This window comes from Indicator indicator, chromosome 4, assembly GCF_027791375.1.
Source record: "Indicator indicator isolate 239-I01 chromosome 4, UM_Iind_1.1, whole genome shotgun sequence".
Classification (NCBI taxonomy): Eukaryota; Metazoa; Chordata; class Aves; order Piciformes; family Indicatoridae; genus Indicator; species Indicator indicator.
Window position 1 is genome coordinate 33,071,094 of NC_072013.1, and position 21,485 is coordinate 33,092,578.

Here is a 21,485-nt window from a genome sequence, read left to right on the forward strand (position 1 = left end):
TAGATTCATAGATTCATTCATAGAATGGTTTGGGTTGGAAAGCACCTTCAAGATCATCTAGTTCCAACTCCCCTGCCATGGGCAGGGACACCTTCCACTATACTAAATTGCTCAAGGCCTCATTCAGCCTGGCCTTGAACACCCATCATGAAGCCCATTCCCTCATCCAGACTCAGCATAAGCAGATGCTGCCCATTTTTGATGTTGGTTGCAGACAGGATCATTTGATCTCCAGATTTCTCAGGGAAGTCAAGTCACAGCCTGCAATTTCCTTTCAAATGTGTGAAGTTCCTGCATAATTTTCAATTCACTCTTCTCTTGTGCATGATGAATAGAGAAGGATGTTCTCCGCAAAGGCTGTTTATTAAAATGCAAATCAACTTCAGGCTGAAGGTCCATCTGAGCACTGAAAATCACACATGTCAACAAAGAATATTCAATTGAGTCCCAGGAAGAACTGAGGAGCAGAATTCCACTTTTGAGGAAGAACTGAAAGCTAAAATGATGAGTAAAATACCAAGCTGATAAAAATTCACCAGCAAAAATGATCAGTGAAAGCAAACTGGAACAGGCTGCCTAGTGGGGTTGAATATCTCCTTCTCTGGAGATGTTCAGAACCTGCCTGGATGTGTTCCTGTGTGATCTGGTCTAGGTGATCCCGCTCTGGCAGCGGGGTTGGACTGGATGATCTTTGGAGGTCCCTTCCAGCCCCTAACATTCTGTGGTTCTGTGAAACTCAAGCTCAGGCTAGGCTTTTCTTCAAGCCTGACCACATCTGCAACACCACTGGCCTGATGAGCAGGGACCTCTCAAGCCCAGTAAAGACACTCTGAAATATCCCAGACTTATAGAACCATATAATTGGGTTGGAAAAGATCTCTGGGATCATCAGGTCCCACCATCAATCCAACACCACCATGGCCATTAAACCATGTCCTAAAGTGCCATGTCCACACATTTTCTTGATCTCCTCAAGGCACAGCTTTTGGCTGCAAAACATTACCAAGGGCTGCAGGGAAGGGTGGACAAGTCCATGAAAAAGGACTCTCCAGAGACTTGCTAAATTGGTAGCAGCTGCAACTGCTTCTGCTGAGCATGGATGGTGTCTGGGAAGGTCTCCTGGAAGAGATGGCCTCCCTGCACACCTTGAGTCTACCTGGGGCTCCCTGTACCTCAAGTCCCATGGAGCCTGGAGCTGCTCCTTGGCAGGATGCTCTCACTGGAGTGGGTTTTTTTTCCTTTTGTCCCCTGATCCCAGCAGTCCTCCACTGAAGACACTGTGGAGAACACAGATAAGGTGGTAGATGCTCCACCCCTGGAATTTTTCAAGGACAGGTTGGATGGAGCTTTGAGCAACCTGGTCTAGTTGAATATGTCCCTGCTCACTGCAGAGGGGGTGGAAGTAAATATCTTTATTTACCCAACCCAAACCATTCTATGGTTCTGTGAATGGTGGTCACAAAGCCTGGTCCCTGCTGCTGCCGTTCAGCTCCATGGCAAAGGCTTCAGGACAAGCATACCAACCTGGGGAGACAGACCTCCCAGGTGCCACCCAATGCCACCCAAACACAATCCCTCTCCTTGGCCTTAGGCAGAGGAGGCTCACTATTTCCTTGTCACACAGAAAAGGTGGCACTCGGCACCCACAGCTTTGAGGATTCAGATATTAAAAGAGCTCATGGTTGCTCCAGACTCAGGAACACAAGACAGGGAGGATGGGCATGGCTCTTCCCCATCTGTCTCTAAAGCTGCCAACAGCAAAGCCACATTGCACCAAGGACCGTCAGTGATGCTCTTGGAGCAGCACCTATGTCTCACCCTACCAGCGGAATACCACAGGAAGCAACCTCAAAATAGCCCTCAAAACACCATCCAGGGCTTCCCCAGGGAATAGTTCAGTCTCAGAGGGGAGATGGGAGCAGAACTGGGGAGAAAGGGAGACAGGAGCTGGTGATGGGTGTGCAGGAGCCCTGAGCTGATGGCCAGGGGTGCCAAAGACTGCCCAGGGAGGGAGGCACTGTGCAGGGCAAGATCAAACCCTATTAACCAGCTCTATTTTCAACCCCAGAATGTAGAATCACCACACACAGCCCTCTCATAGACCCCCCAAAACCTTCCAACAGCCAGCCCTGGGGGAACCACAAGCAAAAGGAGGAGGGAACATGTCCCCAGAGGGTGAGCTCTGCTCTTTGCTGGGGATCCAGCAACGTCCCTGACCACAGGCGTCATCCCCAGCTCTGCTGGTCCCCAGGGAGATGTGTCACTTGTTGATTGATGTCTCTGTATCCATCTGCAGCTGAGGAGGCCAAAGTGTGACCAGAATCTCTCCAGGTTGCCATGGCAGCAGGGAAAAAAAAAAACTTGGAAAAGGAAGAAAAACAACTAATAGGTATGGAAGAAGGGATCTCCAAGGATACAAAAAGCCAACAGCATCTCAGTGGCAACACAGACCTGGTAGAAGCTACCAGTTATGCAGATCACCCCTGGTACCTGAAAGCTGAGCAGCTGCCATGCAGCCCTGGTTCTGTGTCACCCTCCAGTGTGGTTAGGTGACATCAGCAGCACCCAGCACCATCATCATGCATCAACACCCCAGGCATGCAGAGGACAAGGAATGGGTCAGGGATGGATCCAGAGCATTCACAGGTGTAGGAGGAGGAAGCCAGGAGCAGTGTTACCAGTACATAGAACCATCAGATTGTTTAGGTTGGAAAAGACCTTTAAGAGCATCAAGTCCAACCACTAACCCAACACAGCAGGTCACCACATCTACATGGCTTTTAATTTCATTCAGGGATGGGGACTCCACCACTGCCCTGGGCAGCCTGTTCCAGGATTTGTCAACCCTCTGTGGGGAAGAAATTGTTGCTCGTTTCCAACCTAAATCTCCCCTGGTGCAACCTGAGGCTGTTTCCTCTTGTCCTGTCGCTTATCACTTGGAAGAAGAGATCAACCCCTACCTCACCTCCTTTCAGGCAGTTGTGAACAGTGAGAAGGTCTCCTCCTTTTCTCCAGACTGAACAACCCCAGTTCCCTCAGCTGCTCCTCACAAAACCTGTTCTCTATACCCTCCACCAGCTTTGTTGACCTTCTTCGGACATGCTCCAGCAATCTCAGTGTCTCGTGTAGAGAAAGGCAACATCACACTCCTTGGGGGAAAAATCTTAGAATCACAGAACTGTTGAGGTTGGAAAAGACTTTTGAGATCTTTAAGTCCAACCACTTGCCTGAAAAGCCTCTTAAGAGTCTTATATGACACCAGGATCAGGTAGAGGTTCTGCCACAACCCACACACTCAGAGAAATTCCCTTTCTTACACATGAAAATGCTTCAGTGCTTCCTTTTTCTGTCCCCATCACTTTTGCCTCATGCTGGAGCCTTGGGAACCAGGCAGCTCTGGAGCATCCAGTGGTTTCAGGAGTCCATCAAAGCAGATTTGTTCCTCAGCTGAGCTTTTCTGAGGTCCAGAAGAACTAAACTAACACTGCTCCACATTAAGTCCCCAAGTCCCCAAACCTTTCATTTTGATGGCATTTCAGCCACCCTTTCAAATTGTCTGGTTGTAGCAAGTGAGTAGGTGAAGTCCACATACAAATTATGGCCTTTTTGCTTTCCTGGAAAATGCCTTCGATGTTTCTCTGCTAAAAATAAAACTTTTCAGTAGAAGGAAAGTTTGAGTGACACGCAAGAGCCTTCAGAGCTAAGAACAGTGTCCAGCAGGTCCTGGCCTTCTACAATTTAGCCATGCTGGGAACAGGGTCATGGTTGGTGCAGTCCTTCCAGCCAGGAGACATTCTGCCCCAGCTGCTGTTCAAGCTGTGGGTAGTTATGAGTGTATCTTCTTAGCTGCCTGTGAGCCTGAAATTACTACTGTGGAGCAGAGATGGAGCACCAATATCCTGGCATCCACTCCTTCCTCTTTCAGTGGTCCATCCGTTTCCTTTGCCTCAAAGTCCTTTAGAAGATTCAGGTTAGAGGGCTGCCTCTTAGCTCCACCACAGCAAAAGCAGTCCAAGTCCCACATCTACACAGCTCAGGACTTCCCCCACCACATCCATGACCATCATCTCCAAACACCCAGTCCATGATGCTTCTGTGCCTTCCCAGGCATCCATGTGCTGGATGGATGACAGGGTTGGGTGGGAACACGCCACAGAAGTGTCCCAGCAGCAAACTTCACCTGTGTGTGTGGTGACCTTGGTCATAGGAGCCTCCAGGTTGAACAACCCCAACTCTCTCAGGCTGGCCTCACAGCAGAGGGCTTCCAGTCCTCCCATCATTGCTGTGGCCTCCCCTGGTCCCACTCCAACAAGTCCATGTCTCTCCTGTGCCAAGGACTCCAAAGCTGTCTCCAGCACTGCTTTTGAAGCATCAGGTTGTCACAGAGAAGGTACAATGAGGACAGCTCAGCCTCCAGTGAGATGGTGAATCAAAGAACACCTCATGAGATGTTTTCTTTCCTTAACGTTTGTCTATGCCAGCATCTCCTCTCACCATGTCTGAACCAGATGGGATAACATCTTCTTCCAGCCAGGAGGCTGGGCTGGGTGCCTGGGTGCTTAGTCTCCTAAATGCACAGTAAACATAGGATGATTGGCAGTAGCACCCCAGAAGACTTTGGACTTTTTTAAGTCAACCTTGGTAGCAGAATAGCAAGAGGTAGCAATGGTAGCAAGAGCAACAGCTCTGGATACTCATGGACACACACTGGTGGTCTGGGTGATGCCCCAGGTGAGCAGCAGCCCAGCATCCTCCACCAGCAGCCCAGCTGCCACCTGGGAGGAGATGCTGGTTTCTGTCCATGTCCTCCCTATGTGTTGCCCTCTTACTGAGATTGAAAATATGGCTTTGCCAGCCAGAATTGAGTCTTTGTGAGGAGTTGGCTGTCAGGGCTGGGAACATGCCTAGTTTGCTTCCCTCACATCTCCTCATCACTTCTACCACCTCCTTGATTCATCTGAGTGTGTCACTGGATGGCAACAGGCTTGTGGGAACACCCACACCATGTTATCTGTTGCCAGGAGAAAGGGAGACTTGCCTAGCTCCTTTTCCAAGCCCCTGCCTTATTTCAGGTGTCTGATTTAGGAAAAGATGAATCACGTTCTTGGATGGAGGCACCAGGCAGGGGTGCCTCTTCCTGTGGACAACAAGCTGGTGAGGAATGAGCAGCTAAAACACATGTGCACACCCACTGGGTCTTCAGCACGGGCTGTGTGTCCAAGTCATAGAATCAGAGAGTCATAGAATCGTTTTGGTTGGAAAACACAATCATCAGGCCCAGCCATTCTCTAACTCTGCTAAGTCTGATGCTAAAAAACGTTCCTCAGCACAACATCTCTGCATCTATTAAACACTTCCAGGCGTGGGTATTCAACCACCTCCCTGTGCAGCCTGTTCCAGTGTTTGAGAACTCTTTCAGTCAAGAAGTTTCTAAGTCCAACCTAAACCTTTCTGGGTGCAACTTGAGGCCATTTCCTCTTGTCCTGTCATTTTTTTATTGTGAGAAGAGATCGATGCCCACCCGGCTCCAGTCTCCTTTCAGGAAGGTGTAGAGAGCCATAAGGTCTCCTCTCAGCCTCCTTTTCTCCAGACTAAACAAGTTCTCTCAGCTGCTCCTCACAAGACCTCTTCTCCAGCCCCTTCACCAGCTTTGTTGAATCCATGCAGTGTTGCCACCTGCACAGACCAATTTTCCAGAAGTCTGGATTTTGCCAAGCCCCAGAGAGTGTTTTCTTGAGTGATTATTTAGAGAAGATGGACAATGGCACCTCCTGCACGAGTGCAGCATCTCCATCCCCGTGTAACCACCGCAGCAGATGTTGAACAGCGACGCTGAGCATCTAATTATGACGTTAACAATATAAATACCCAAGAAGCCAGGGAAGCAGGTTGACAACCCAAGTTATGCAGAACATCTCCATCTCTCCAAGCTGGAGACAATTTTTGCCATGTAATTACAGTGCTGTTAAACGTTGTTACATAAGGACTGCAGATTTCAGGTCAGATACTCCGTACGTCATGGCAGCATGGGGTGTTTTGACATTTATGGGAAGATTTTTTATTTTTAGGTGGTTTGGTTGCCACGGCAGCAAGAAGAAATCTGCACTAGACTCAGCTATACATTAGGTATTGGGCCTCCCACTTGCTACATCCAAAAACTTGTCAACTGATTTCCCCAGAATCATCAACCGAAAGCTGTGATGGGTGGAAAGAGGTGTGAAAAGAAAACAGCCCATGTAGAACCATAGACTCATCAAATCATCCTGGTGGGAAAAGACCTTCAAGGTCATTAAGTCTGACAATTATCAAACTCTACCCACCTGAGGATAAATCATGAAACTGCTCCTCTTTGATAATGAAAGCTATTCCTGAAGCCCCTATCTGATGGTGGGGCCAAGGAAGTTGCTCGTTAGCATAAAAAGTTTTACTTATTTCATAGAAACACAGAATGATTAGGGTTGAAAGGGACCTTTAAAGGTCATCTAGTCCATCCCCCTGCAGTTAGCAGGGACATCTGCAACTAGATGAAGGTGGTCAACTCAATCAAGTTGTGACAGGACAAAGGGTGAAGGGTTTAACTTGAGAGAGGGAGATTTAGACTAAATGTAAGGAAGAAATTCTTCACTGTGAGGGTGGTGAGACCAGGTTTCCCAGAGAGATGGTAGATGTCCCATCCTTGGAACCATTCCAGGGCAGGTTGGTTGGGGCTCTCAGCAACCTGCTCTAGTTGCAGATGTCCCTGCTGAATGCAGGGGGCTTGGACTTGATGACCTTTAAAAGGTCCCTTCCAACTCAAACTGTTCTGTAATTCAATGATTCTATTCCTCTATGATTCTGAAGTCCTGCACATGTTGAGGTTCCTCGTGGCAGGATTTATTGTGGTTAAAGAAGCTTTGGTATAAACAGGGAAGCCCACAGATTTCAGTGGGAGAGTTTCCTTTTCAATGCTGAAGACTCAGGACATATCACACCTTCAACACATCTCAGCCACTTAATGTTCCCCAGTTCATCCTTTGGGCAGCAGAGAAAGGAGGAAGGAGCCAAACGCAGCCTGTGGGAGGAAGGACAGATTTCTATAGTGGGATGAGTTTAATAATTGTTTTTCTCCAAAATGAGTCAGAGGCTGAAGAAGTGGGGCATTAATCTCAGGGGAGATGAGTAAGTGAGCACCATGTGAAGGCAATGGTCAAAGGAGCATCACAATTTATAGAGGAAGCTTGGCTCTTCCCGGCCATTAGCAATGGTTTGATTAAAATCAGAAACGTTCCACCAGCTCCCCAGAGTCAAAAAGAATTAAAGTCAAATGATGTCACCTTTGAAATTAATCAGCATGTGTAGCTTTACAGGTTATCTCACTCTGAGGCACCATCTCAGCATTTAGCTTCTCTTCCAAAGTCCTCCTGCAGCAGCCAGACAGCCCCAGGCCCTGGCGTGTCAGCAAGCTGGAAGTCACTTGATGGAGCAATTTTTGCCTTCTTATTTCCAGAACTGATTTCCAGGAGGTGACAAAGAGACTTGCCCACCCCAGGGCTCAGCCACCCACCAACACCTACGATCACTACTAGCATCACTGATGCAAAGTCTCCAGAGAAGAACATTTGTGGTTTTCTCTTTGTGCCACCACTTAAGTGCTGGTTTAACAAGGGAAGTGTGTGCTCAGCAATCAGGGTTAAAGTCTGGCAGAGGGAAAAAATTCATTAAATATTTAAAATGGTTACACTGCTGATGTTCTCATTAGGGTTTCTCAGGAGCTCATCTCCCTGTCAAAGAGATTTGGCTGCCCAGAGCAAGCAGCAGTTTCAGCCACCTCCATTCAGGTTCACAGGATCACAATGGTTTGGGTTGGAAGGGTAACCTTTAAAGGTCATCTAGTTCAAACCCCCCGCAGTCAGCAGGGACATCTGCAACTATAGCAGATTGCTCAAACCTCCAAACAACCTGACCTGGGAATGGTTCCAAGGATGGGGCATCTACCATCTCTCTGAGCAACCTAGGACAGTGTCTCACCATCCTCAACATCAAAAATATTTCTTCCTTCTCTCCAGTCTGAATCTCCCTCTTTTAGTTTAGCTCCATCACCCCTTGTCCTGTCACAACAGGGCCTGCTCGAACGTCTGTCCCCAGCTTTCTGACCAGCCCCTTTAAGCACTGAAAGGCCACCAGAAGCTGTCCCTGGAGCCTTCTCTTCTCCAGGCTGAACAACTCCAATTCTCTCAGCCTGGCCTCACAGCAGAGGGCTTCCATCCCTCCCATCATTGTGTGGCATCCTCTGGCCCTTGTCCAACAGGTCCATGTCTTGGCTGTGCTGAGGACTCCAGAGCTGGCCCCAGCACTGCAGGTGGGGTCACAGCAGAGCAGAGTAGAGGGCCAGAATCCCCTCCCTCCACCTGCTGCCCACACTGCTGGGGATCAGCCCAGGACATGGTTGGATCTGGGCTGTGAGCACACAGTGCTGGGTCATATCCAGCCTTTCACCCACCAGCACCCCCAAGTCCTCCTCAGGGCTGCTCTCCAGTCCTCCACCCCCAGCCTGTGTTGATACTGGGGTTGCTATGACCCAGGTGCAGGACCTTGCACTTGGTCTTGCTGAACGTCATGAGGTTCACCCCCCCACTTCTTGAGGTTGTCCAGGTTCCTCTGGATGGATTTGTCTTTAAGCAGTTATGAACCACACACTGCTCTGTGTGGGTGGCAATGAATAATTTTCTTGGTGTGTTGGGTACATAAGTCTAGAGATGTTGCTCATCAGCCAAACCAGCTCTGAGTGTCATTGTTTGGGGAGAAATCAGGAGCGAGGGGGAAGCAGCGAGATGTTGACTACAACTGTGATTCAAGCAGCTCTTGACTCAGAGCCTACTGAGCTTGGTGGAAAGCCTCCTTCTGATGCCAGTTCAGCTCCAAGCTCAAAAATGGGCAAATCTCCTGCAATTCAATGAGTGCTGCTTGCCTGAAAGAGGACTCACAGTTCTGTGATGCCCTTATGCCATTGAGGACTCCTCAATCACTGCTTCACTTGTCTCCTACAAAACAGGAAAAGTTCTGCCTTCCAGTAGTTACATGGAATTGCAAAATGGGTAGAGTTACAAAGGACCTTGAAGATCATCTAATTCCAAGCCCCCTGCCATGGGCAGGAACATGGCCCACTGGACCAGGTTGCTCAAGGCCCTGTCCAGCCTGGCCTTGAACACCTTCATGGAGGTGCCATCCACAGCTTTCCAGAAGGGAATCATCAGACACTTTTAACATTCACTGGAAAGGGTGCTGGCCCATCTTGTCTAGTCCGTGTTGCTCCTAAGAAAGCTTGGACCAGGTGATCCTTGAGGTCCCTTCCAGCTTGGTATTTTGACACCAGGAAGCTCTTCTCTAGCTTCCAAAATCCATCTAGCCACAAGAAGCCTCATCTCTGTCCCAGGAAGCTGCTGTTTGCTGCCATGAGGCAACAGAGCTGGCAACAGCCTTCAGACCACAGCAGACTCAGAGCAATGGAAATCAACCTGTCCTGGACAAGGGGAGATTGGTTCTTGAGAAGTGGGCATCAAACCTTCAGAAACTTGAAGATTTGGCTACAGACATCAAGTATATCATAGATCCCTCATGTTCAGACAAGATGGTGATAGTGATATAAAATGAGCAAAGGTGCCACCTGGGTTCATTGAAGGACAATCATTCACGACAAGGACAATCAGCCATTGGAATAATCTCCCCAGGGACATGGTGGAGTCCCCAACATTCAACACTTGAAAGATTTACTAGACAAGGTGCTGGATCATCTTAGCTCAAAGTTTGGAACAAATGGTCCTTGAGGTCCCTTCCAACATGATATTCTATGATTCTATGAATAATTTGGTATTTTTCCTTGAAGAAGACTCAGAAACAAAAGGGAGGTGGTTTCAGCTTTATGAGCTTCTTCAGAGCACCTGAAATAGTGCTTGGAGCAAATGATATCACTTGTGAGAAGCTCTGAAAACTGGGCTGGGGGAAGGTTACTGCTGGAACACTGTGAGTTTCAGACCTGGAACATCTCTGCCTCTGGAGATTTCTAAACTAGATGTTGCTTTCAGCTGAAAAATGAAGAAAGGGCTTTTGTATTTCTTCATAATTTGGTCTATTCTTGTGAAACTATGACCTGGGCCAGTTTATACTGGAGTATTTTGTCCACTTCTGGGCTCCCCAGTTCAAAAGGGACAAGGATATACTACAGAGTGTCCAATAGAGGTTATGAGGATGATTAAGGGACTGGAAAGGCTGAGAGACCTGGGGCTGTTTAGCTGGAAAAGAGAAGACTGAGAGGAGACCTTATTAATGCTTATAAATATCTGAAGGGTGGCTGTCAAGAAGGGGACAGTCTCTTCAGTGGTGCTCTGTGATAGGACAAGGGGCAATGGAAAAAAACTGGAACCCAGGAAGTTCCACCTCAACATGAGGAGAAACTTCTTTCCTGTGAGTATGCTGGAGCCCTGGAGCAGACTGCCCAGGGAAGTCATGGAGTCTCCTTCTCTGGAGATTTTCAAGCCCCATCTGGATGTGTTCCTGTGTGACCTCTCCTAGCTGACCCTGCTTTGGCAGGGAGGTTGGACTCAGTGATTTCCAGAGGTCCTTTCCAACCCCCACCATTCTATGATTCTATGATTTCTGCAGCAAAGATAAGTGACCTCATCAGATGTACTAACGACACAAAGCCAGGAGGTGTCCTCAGTATGGAAGAAGAAGCAGGGTACGCTGGAAACTGAGTGACCTGGGGGAGTGGCATGACAGCAGGGATGTGGATTTCAAGGTCATGCACGCACGCAGGCACTAGTAAACAAGGATTTCTGCTGTCAGCCAGGAGCTCATCCATCCAAAATGACTGAGGAGAAGGAGGATCAGGGTGCACTGGTTGATCACGAGATGAATTATGAGCTGCCAAGGTCTTAAAGGCATAAAAAGGCAATTCTAATCCCAGGCTGCACCTGCTGAGATGTTTCCAGCAGACACAGCCTGAGACGTGTGTTCCTGTACCAAGAGCTGGAGCAGCCCCACACAGCTGATGAGACACCACACGTGGAACCTCCAGGCATCAGAGGAGGACGCATGTCCAGGGCCTGAAGCGGTTTTCCCACATGGTAGTGGAAAATCATCTGCTTGCATCAGACACCCAAGGCCTCTCCATCAGCATGGGGGCACCTCTGGGAAGGCCCTGGGGCTCATCCCAACCCTCTCTTCTCAGGAGAGGAGCCCTGAGCCCTTGTCCACTCTGTTATTTGTCTTTCGAAGGTGCTATGAGAGCACAATGACTAAGGGAGACCTCAGAGCTCTTTGTCTTGGCTCATTCCTCTCTTTTATTTATTAGCTTTAGCTCAGCTCAGGGCCTCATCAATCAACCTAAATTCACCCTCCCAGCTACCACATGCCTGTTGTCTATCCAGTCTGCCTCTCCCCTGGAAATCCCACCCCAGCTCCAAGGCCTCTCTGCAGTCTGAGCGAGCCAGACAATCTATCACCTCCCCCAGACCCTGCTGGCAACCCAGGAGATCCAGGCAGGCTCCCTCCCTGTGCCGGTGGATGGAGATCGATTGGTGTCACGGGGATGATGCTGGCAGATTAATTAGTGACAGACAAGCATTCAGCTTCGTGTCCCACTGCTCCTCACTCCACTCTAAGACATGAAGGCGATTGATTTCCCAAGCCCCACCTTCCTTCTGTCCTCTAATCCCTTTGCTGGAGGGGATCTCAGCAGCAAAAATCACAGCAGACTTGTGTTTGCAGATACACATACAGAAAGATGAAGCAGGGGAGGTTTAGGAGACCACATTGCCCAAAGCAAGTTGTCATCAGGATAACATTGACAAGAAGGAAATATGTAGGCAATTAAGGAGGGCATATGGGGATAGGATGAGGGGTAATGGCTTCAAAATGCAAGAAGCTCAATTGAGATTAGACATCAGAAAAAAATCTTGCCTGTGAAGGTGGTGAGGCACTGGAATGGGTTGTCCAGAGAAGTTGTGAAGGCTCCAAGACTGGAAGCATTCAAAGTGTTCACCCACCACTTCATCTTGCTCCAGGCTTGATCCTGATTTCTTATCTGCATTTCCAGCAGACAAAGCAAACACACGTGTAGGCTGGTGGGGCACAGAGGGGAGCAGTCAGGAGCAGGCAGTTGATGTGCAAGACAAAGGTCCTTCTGGTGATTAGGATGACCAAGGGACTGCAACAGCACTTGCAGAGTCCCAGTGACTTTAATTTCTCAGCCCAGTGGTGTCTTTTGTGTACCCCAGAGCAGAAGGTGGTGGCAACAGAAATAGAGGTGCGGTGGGAGCCAGGGCTGCTTCTAAAGCTGAGGTTCCTGACATGGAGCACATGAGAAAATCAGGAGAAGATGCCCTCTTGATCGTTAACTTGTAATCGCTGATCGCTACTTCTTTACTATGAGAGTGGTGAGACACTGGAAATGGGTTGCCCAGAGAAGTTGTGGATGCCTCATCCCTGGCAATGTTTAAATTCAGAATGGATGAGGTTTTGAGTGACCTGGTCTAGTGGGAAGTGTCCCTGCCCATGGCAGGGGGGTTGGAAGTAGATGATCTTTAAGGTCCCTTCCATTCTATGATCAGAGCAGCGTGAGCCAGGTAATGTTGAAGCTGGGTCTGGTCATTACCACAGGTTGCTAGCTGCACAGATCTCAGGGCAGCAACCAGTCTGACAGCAGTAAATTATACACAGGAGAGCATGGGCACTCTGGCCTCTTGCTAAATGGTTGTCACCACAGGTTGCTTCCAAGCACACTGGAAGCATTCCTCTTTTTCCTTGTTCTGCCAATTTACACCATCAGAATATCACCATGGCAGAAATGGCATCATCGGTTCCCTGCCAGAAGGAAAAATGGCCACAAGAAACATGAGGCAGAGCAAACTAGGAGTGATGGGTTTAGTTCAGCAAGAGGGCATCTGAAGGAATGGGAGTAGGGAAAGAACAACCAGCTCTGAGCAGACACCAAAAGGGAGAGTCCAGGGGAAGGCATGGTGACAGCGGCTGATATAGAATCATGCAATCATGGACTTGTTTGGGTTAGAAAAGAACTTTAAGAGCATCAAGTCCAACCATTAATCCAGCACTGCCAAGTCCACCACTAAAGCATGTCCCTCAGCACTACATCTACGTGGCTTTCAAATCCTTCCAGACACATGGATTCAAACGTCTCCCTGGGAAGCCTGTTCCAAGGTTTGAGAACCTTTTCAGGTTCTTCCTCATGTCCATCTAAACCTCCCCAAGTGCAGCTTGAGGCCCTTTCTTCTTGTCCTATCACTTGTTATTGAGAAGAAGAGATCAATCCCCACATCACTCCAACTGCCCTTTCAGGAAGTTGTACAGAGCCAGAAGGTCTCCCTTCAGCCCCCTTTTCTCCAGGCTGAACAAACACAGTTCCCCCAGATGCTCCTCACCAGACTTGTGCTTTAGGCCTTTTGCCAGCTTTGCTGCCCTTCTCTAGACATGATACAAAGCCAGCAGTAGTGTGGAGAAGCAGAAAGGAAATCACAAAGTCCCCTTGCATGCAGCAGGAGAAAGAAACACTCAGAAACTCTTCCCCTTATCACTTGTCCCTCCTTTTCAGGCTGAGAAATAGCAGTGCCTTCCTTGTACATCTCTTGGGCTTCTCCACCCTCTGAATACCAGTGTGGGAACTTGAAACTCCTGAGAGCTGCACAAATCCACTGGAGGTAGAAAGAGCTCTTGAGTATTTCAGAAAACAACCTTGAATTCTGGATGAGCTGTATCCATAGCAGCTCCCAGCACTCAGGACATGCATCTATGAGCAGCCAGAAGGGTGAGCACTGGTGTCTGTTATGTTTTCATCAGTGCCTCTTCTGGATGCTGCAAGATCATCCGCACCAGTGAGGACCATCACACGCTCTGTCAGGGCTCTGAGGGCACTTAATTGGAAGCCTCTCTGGGCAGCCAACTCCAGGAACCCAGCACCCTCACTGCAAAGAATTTTTTCCTCCTGTTCAGATGGTACCTTCTGGGTTCCAGTTTGTGCCCATTTTCCCTTGTCCTGTCACTGGGCACCACTTCAAATTTCTGCCCCCATTCTCTTGCCCCCCACCCTTTAGCTCCTGATCAGCACTGAGAATATTTCTTCTCAGATTGCTCTTCTCCAGACTAAAGAGCCCACACTCTTGGTGAATGGTGGCAAGGGCTCATCTTCTCCTTTGGGAAGGGCCCCACACCTCACATCAGATCGACCTTGTTCAGCCCCTCACTGCTTCCATGGTAGCTTCAGAGATCAGCAGCCCCTGTGAGCTCCAATTTCAAGCCCCAGGCTGGACTCTTTGCCCCCAAGCTCCTGCATCGTGCTTCTCAACTCAGGGCTCCTCTCGCAAAAGAGGTCCCAAAACACTGTCAGGAGAGGCAAAGAGCAGCTGTGTTGTTGGGCAGCCCCAAACAGCTGCACAGATAGAGGGAAATGAGAGATCATGCAGAGACATTCCACCTAATGTTTCTGTTGGCTGAGAAGGATCCATTATGCCGCACTGCACGTTACCAGGATATTTTAAAGACCTTAGACGACCTTCAGAGTAAACACAGTTGACAAGTCAACTCCTTGTTCTCCAGCATCCCATGAAAGGGTCCCAAGCTTCAGGACCACCACCCCCCCCATGCTTGTGCAAGCCTGTGTATCAATACATTCATCTTACTGACACGGTTAACAGAAAGCCATGGGATTGTGGAGCATGTTGCATTTATTAGATACGTGTGGCTATTCTAGTAATTATTGCTACAGCCTCATGACACAAACCCTCAGCTGATTTCTTGCCTCCAGCACTCACAGCTCTGAAAGTCACCTTGCGCTGTCAGAGGGGAAACTGTAGCAGCTCCAGGAGCCCCTTGTATCATACATGTACCTCGTCATCTGCAAAAATTCTCCCCCATATATTATACGAGGGTCACCCCACAGCTTTAACCATTCACTAGATGCTAGAAACCTACTGCTTTGGCAGGTTGTTGACTTCTATTTTTTCAGGTGTTAAAGAAACGTGTGGACATGGCACTTTGTGACATGGTTTACTGGCTGTGGTGGTGTTGTGCTGATGATTGGACTTAATGATCTTGGAGGTCTTTTATATACCTCTACGATTCTATGATTCTTCTTGGATGTAGGGTCCTTCTTGCTCCACTGCCCTTCACAGCACTGCTGCTGCTGTGCAGCCAGGGTCCCAGGGCTCATCCCTGCAACAGCCTCCACAGAAGAGCCTTGCCCACCAGGTCTCTATGAAAACCAAGCAGGAGAGAGGCTGCAAACCATCCTGTGGCAATCAAACTCATGGGGCTTTTCTGCAGGGAGAGCAGGGTATCTTTGCTGAGGGCTGAGCAGCCCCTCTGAGGGCTGGGACCCAATTCCCAGACTGTACAGATCTAGATTCTCTCTCTAGTCCAGACCTCCCTCTTTTAGTTTGAACCCATCACCCCTTGTCCTGTAACAACAGGCCCTGCTAAAAAAATGTCTGTCTACAGCTTTCTTCTCGGCCCTTCCAAGCACTGAAAGGCGACCAAAAAGGTCTCCCTGGAGACTTTTCTTTTCCAGTTTGAACAACCCCCACTCTCAGCCTGGCGTCACAGCAGAGGACTTCCAGTCCGAGAGTTAGCCATTTCCGTGGCTCTCCTAACACACCAGCAGCTTTCACCCGCACACTCCCGTCTCTCCTGCCGGCAGCGAGGCCCCTGAAGCCCCTCCCGGGCCAAGCTGTCAGCCCTGGGACACCGCAGCGAGCGGGGCCCGAGGGTAAGCCGTCGTCTTTAGGGCAACCCGCAAGGCTAGGGCAGGCTGCGGTGTGCACCGCAGGCTGGCCGCAGGGAAAGCGGGGGTGATGGCGACGCTCCCGCAGAGTGCGGGCGAGAACCGAGGCGGGGGAAGCCGAAGTGGGAGGAACTAGGGCAGCCCCGGGGGCACACCGCAGCCCTGAGGGGAGAGAGGGAGAGACGAGGCTCCCGCAGCGCCGCTGGTGGGCGGGCGAGTGGGCGGACGGGCAGGCAGCGGGGCCAATCGCAACGCGCATTCCGCCTCCCTCGCCCCAATGGGGAGGGGCGGAGCGGGGCGGAGCTGCGCGCTCGGCGGGCGGACGGCGGGCGAGCGGCAGTCGGCGCCGAGGTGCGGAGGGGTGCCGGCAGCTCCTCTTGGCCGTAGCTGCGGGCCGCTGCCGGTGCCGCGCCGCCGCTCTCCCTTCCTCCCTTATGGAAGAGATGGAAGAAGAGCTAAAATGCCCTGTGTGCGGTTCCTTTTACCGGGAGCCTATCATCCTGCCTTGCTCGCACAACCTGTGCCAGGCGTGCGCCCGCAACATCCTGGTGCAGACGCCGGAGTCGGAATCGCCGCAGAGCCGCCGCGCTTCGGGCTCAGCGGTATCCGACTATGACTACCTGGACCTGGATAAGATGAGCCTGTACAGCGAAGCGGACAGTGGTTACGGTTCCTACGGAGGCTTCGCCAGCGCTCCAACCACCCCTTGCCAAAAATCCCCTAACGGCGTCCGCGTCTTCCCACCGGCCGCCCCACCGCCCCCAGCTTCCTTGGCCCCTCCGCCTCCTCCCCGCAACGCTTGCCTGACCTGTCCGCAGTGTCACCGCAGCCTCGTGCTGGACGAGCGCGGGTTGCGGGGTTTCCCCCGCAATCGGTTGCTGGAAGGTGTCATCGATCGCTATCAGCAAGGCAGGGCGGCGGCTCTGCGCTGCCAGCTCTGCGAGAAGGCTCCCAAGGAGGCGGCCGTCATGTGCGAGCAGTGCGATGTCTTCTACTGCGATCCCTGTCGCCTGCGGTGTCACCCGCCGCGGGGACCGCTGGCCAAGCATCGCCTGGTCCCACCGGCCCAGGGTCGGGTTAGCCGTCGCCTCAGTCCCCGCAAGATCTCCACCTGCACTGACCATGAGCTGGAGAACCATAGCATGTACTGCGTGCAGTGCAAGAGCCCCGTCTGCTACCAGTGCCTGGAGGAGGGCAAGCACTCCAGCCATGAAGTCAAGGCCTTGGGTGCCATGTGGAAGCTCCATAAGGTGAGTCTTGCCACCCTAGACTAGCCTTATGGTCGGGAGATGGATCTAGAAGGCTACCCATCCAGCACATCATGTCCTGCATGGTCCATCTTCTCCCGGATAGCATGGTGGGAGCATCACCATTCCTCTCCTGTCCCCTTTCCCCTCTCCCCTCTTCCTTCTCCCTTTTCCTCTCTCCCCTCTCCACTGTCTTGCGTTTTGCACCCTTGCTGGAAAGGAGAGTTGCCCCCCTGCATGGGGAGCCTGGCATTGGGTAAATGATGCTTCCTGTGAAGTCCCCAGATCGTGATAGCTGGCCCTCAAGAGCCCCTGGAAGCAGCCAGGAAGGCCTGGGAGTGGTGGCTGAAGGGGTAGATTTGGGACATCTGCGTTGCAGAGCTGGAAGAGCAACAGGGAGCGTTGGTTTCGTGAGGAGGGAAGCATGAAATCTGCGGCGGGGGAGGACGGGGATGCGGGAGCGGGGTGCTGTGGGGTGGTGCTGAGGAAGGACTGCTGCTGAGGAAGGGCTGTTGTTGAGGAAGGGCTGCCTCCTCCGCGCACCGAGTCATCGGGAGGAGGAGGAGGAGGGATGGAAGCAGAACCTTTCACTGAATACTGATCAGCTCCTGTTGAGTGTTCTCGCTCCCACACACATCCTGGCTGGAGGAGAGGGTCCCAACGCTCAAGGCAGGGATGCAGCCATCATTAGCTTCAGCTTGACTCCATCCACCTCCCCCACCTCTCTCCCTCCTTGCACTAGTGACCCCCTCACCGAAGGAACTGGGGCAGAAGTGACTGGGACACAGGCAGACAGGGCAAAAGGGGATGAGCATCACTCCTTGGATGAACATCGAAATAATTGTCTCCCGCTCCAGCAAATCTGTGCTGTCAGGAGCAGGTGGGGAGACCTGTGACAAGGAGTTGGGGATGTGTGTGACCACTGTGTCAAAAGGGGTTTTGACCAAGTTGCTTTCCAGGAACATGCCTGTTGGGCTTCGTCAGGCCGAGTGTGGCTCTGTGTTGGGTCAGTGGGTGCATGCAGGGACAGGCTGTCTCTTGTAATGGTGTCCTTGGAGAGGGCTGAGAGAAGAGGGTAGCCACCTTATGTTGTGGGAAGGAAGGGTACAGTGATGCTTGTTGCTACTGGAAAGGGCTTGTCTTGATCCCCTTTTCCTGGGAACAGGAACACCTCCTACCCGGATTTCCTGTGCTCACAAGTGCCAGAGCAGTTTTGGTGCCCTGTATTCTTGGACTGCTGGGGTGCACAGGTAGCTGCTGGCCTGCTCACGGGTACATGGAAGCTCTTCTTCGCTGGCTTGTTAGCATGGTATGAGTGTCATTGGTTGTGGACATCTTGCTCCTCCTGCTCATTGTGAAACCCAGTAAATGGCAACTGTGCAAGAGCAGCCTCTTCTCCAAAGTCTGGTCCTTCTGGCTCAGCTTTTGGTGGAGGATGAATCCATTTGGTCTGTGCTGACACAGGGCAGGAGCAGAGCTGGATCCATCTCTCAGTGGTGTTCTCCAAACCAAGAGAAACCAGGCCTATTTGATAAGGTTTGTGGCTTCACCTTCCTGCTTCAATTTAGATGCACCAAGGCACTTCAATGAATATCTGGATGACTTCATATGCAAGTACTCAGATACCTCAGATTCAGTGTTCTTGATTAGGATGGCTTATCTTTCCTCTACAGCATGGCAGGGGTTGGAAGGGATCTCTGGAGATCATCCAACCCCCTTGCTAAAATAGGGGCACTCACAGGTTGCCCAGAATCACAATGTCCAGTTGGGGTTGGAATCTCTCCAGAGAAGGAGACTCCACAACCTCTCTGGGCAGCTTGTTCCAGGACTCCAGCACCTTCACATCAAAGTGGTTCTGTTTCATAGGGGAGCTTTGTTATGTATCTAACAGACATGGAACTGTAACCTGCTTTGAAATGATGATTTTTGTGCCATTTCTCACGAATTTTGGAAATCAGAACATGCAGCAGCACCTGTCTCGAGTGAGCCTGGTTTTCTGCAGAGGTTTAGGGATGGTTTTTTTTTGTTGTTAGGGGAGGAAAAAAGAGTCTGTTGAGTTAAATGTGGCAGTAGGGTGTAACTGAAGAACAGATCTCAGATTGCTCCCTTGTAACAAACCCACGGGGAGAAGCTGTTGGTATCTTAGGCTTTATCCTGGTCGGAACAGGGTTTTGGGAAGCACACCACCTGCGAATCTGAGTGGTACACCTCTTGACCTCTTGTAAAAGTATCAGGGTTTTATTTTTGACACCATGGGCCTTTGGCATCAAGATAAACTCACCTGCAGGGTGGTGACTGTCCCTTTTTGGCTGTCTTTTCACAGTGGTGAGTGATTGTAGCAAGAGCCTACACCTTGCAAGGAAGCCTACACCTTGCATGAGCTCTTGGCTTAGAATCATAGAATCATAGAGCTGTTATAAGAAAGAAATTCTTTATAGTGGGGGTGGTGAGACACTGGAACAGGTTGCTCAGGGAGGCTGTGGATGCCTCATCCTTCGAGGTGTTCAAGGCCAGGTTGGATGAGGCTTTGAGCAACCTGGTCCAGTGGAAGGTGTCTTGACCCATAGCGGAGTGGTGTGGGGGGAGGTTGGACGTAGATAATTTTTGAGGTCACTTCTAACCCAAATCATTCGATGAATGTATGAATTTATCAAGTGTTGAGGTTGGAAATGACCTTTCAGATAATCAATCCCACCACTACTGCTAAGCCACAATCACTAAACCACATCCTTCAGCACTGCATTCACACATCTTTTAAATCCCTCCAGGGATGGTGACTCCCTGGGCAGCCTGTTCCAAGGCTTGACAACCTATTCTGTGAAGAAATTTTTCCTAATATCCAATCTGAACCCCCCCTTAGCACAAATTGAGCCTGTGTCCTCTTATCCTATCACTTGTTGTGTGTGAGAAAGGATCGACCCTGAAAGGAGGTTGGAGTGAGGTGGAGATTTGTCTCTTCTCCCAAGTATCAGGTGATAGAACAAGAGGAAATGGCCTGAAATTGTGCCAGGGGAGGTTTAGGGTGGACATTACGAAAAATTTCTTTCCTGCAAGAGTGCTCAGGCATTGGAACAGACTGCCTGAGGAGGTGGTGAAGGTGTTCAAGAAACATGTGGACTTTGGCCGTGGCACTCTGACACATGGTTTGATGGCCCTGGTGCTGTTAGGTCAACGGTTGGATTCAATGATCTTGGAGGTCTTTTCCAACCAGATCAGTTCTGTGTGATTCTGTGAGACTTCCACCTGGCTCCAACCTCCTTTGAGGTAGTTTTAGAGGACAATGAGGTCTCCCCTCAGCCTTTTCTTCTGAAGGCTACCCAGTGACTTCTCCATGACTACCACACTGCTCAGTGCAAAGCGTTCTTAGAGCCTCATCTGTGCTGCTCATTTCTGACCCGAGGAGGCTGCGCTTCTCGCCGCAGTCCATGGTGACCCCAGAGTGCCTTGATGAGCTCTTGTTCTTGGAAGCAGCGTTCATGCCTCACTACCTGATTGCCAGGCTCTAGGCAATTGCTGTTAAGTGCAGTGTGTGAAAGAAGACCAAAGGGCTTTTTACAGACCTCTTTGGGAACTGCCCCAATTCTGTTTGGTTTTTTGTGTGGTGGTTTTTTTTTTTTTTTGTTTTTTTTTTTTTTTTGCTCTCACAGATGATGGTTTCAAAATAATCTGTGCTGAGGAGCAATCAGATGTAATTCAGGGAGCTGGGATTTCTAAGCTGGACACAGATGATGGGAAATCCTCTCTCTTCCCATCTTCCTTTCAAGGCAGCTGTTGAGAGAGGGGGGAAATATTCAGAGAAACGTAGAGGAAAATGGGTTTTTAATCTGAACCGTCCCAGTTTTGTACATATCTTGCAGCTGTCTGGATTTTATCCCAACAAGCTGGAGTGCTGCTGGGCATGTCAAAAGCTGAGACACAAGATGGAGCTGAATCGTTTCATTCTTTGTGCATTCAAGCCCCTCTTGCTTTTTCTGGGAAGTGTGTGGTGAGTGCAGGCTCAGCAGCTTGCTGATGAGTTTTGAGATGGATGGATGGATGGATGGGTAGGTAGGTAGGTGGGTAGGTAGGTAGGTGGGTAGGCATATAGGTAGGTGAGTAGGCAGACAGGTAGGTAGGTAGGTAGACAGATAGATAGATACATAGGTAGATAGACAGATGGACAGACAGACACATACATACTTACATATACAGATGGACAAGGAGGGACCTCCAGGTCCACTGCTATCTCAAACAGCCCTGAAATCACATGCATCAGTTGATCTGGATGAGGGGATCAAGGACACCCTCAGTCAGTTTGCAGATGACACCAAGTTGAGAGGGAGTGTTGACGTGCTTGAAGTTACAGAGGCTCTGCAGAGGGATCTGGACAGGCTGGATTGGTGGGTCATTGGGGTGAGGTTTAAAAAGGCCAAGTGCCAGGTCCTGCATTTTGGTCACAGCAACCCCATGAATGCTCCAGACTTGGGGCA

At 50.3% G+C, this 21,485-nt stretch overlaps 1 protein-coding gene across 1 annotated transcript in view; it reads left to right on the top strand.

Moving 5' to 3' along the window:
- The first annotated feature begins 16,203 nt into the window (after positions 1 to 16,203).
- Positions 16,204 to 21,485, top strand: part of TRIM9 (tripartite motif containing 9) — a 75,886-nt gene continuing 70,604 nt past the window's right edge. The window contains exon 1 of the mRNA XM_054400102.1: positions 16,204 to 17,019. Within this exon, the coding sequence (XP_054256077.1) occupies positions 16,204 to 17,019 (816 nt within the window). The remainder of the gene's footprint in view (positions 17,020 to 21,485) is intronic.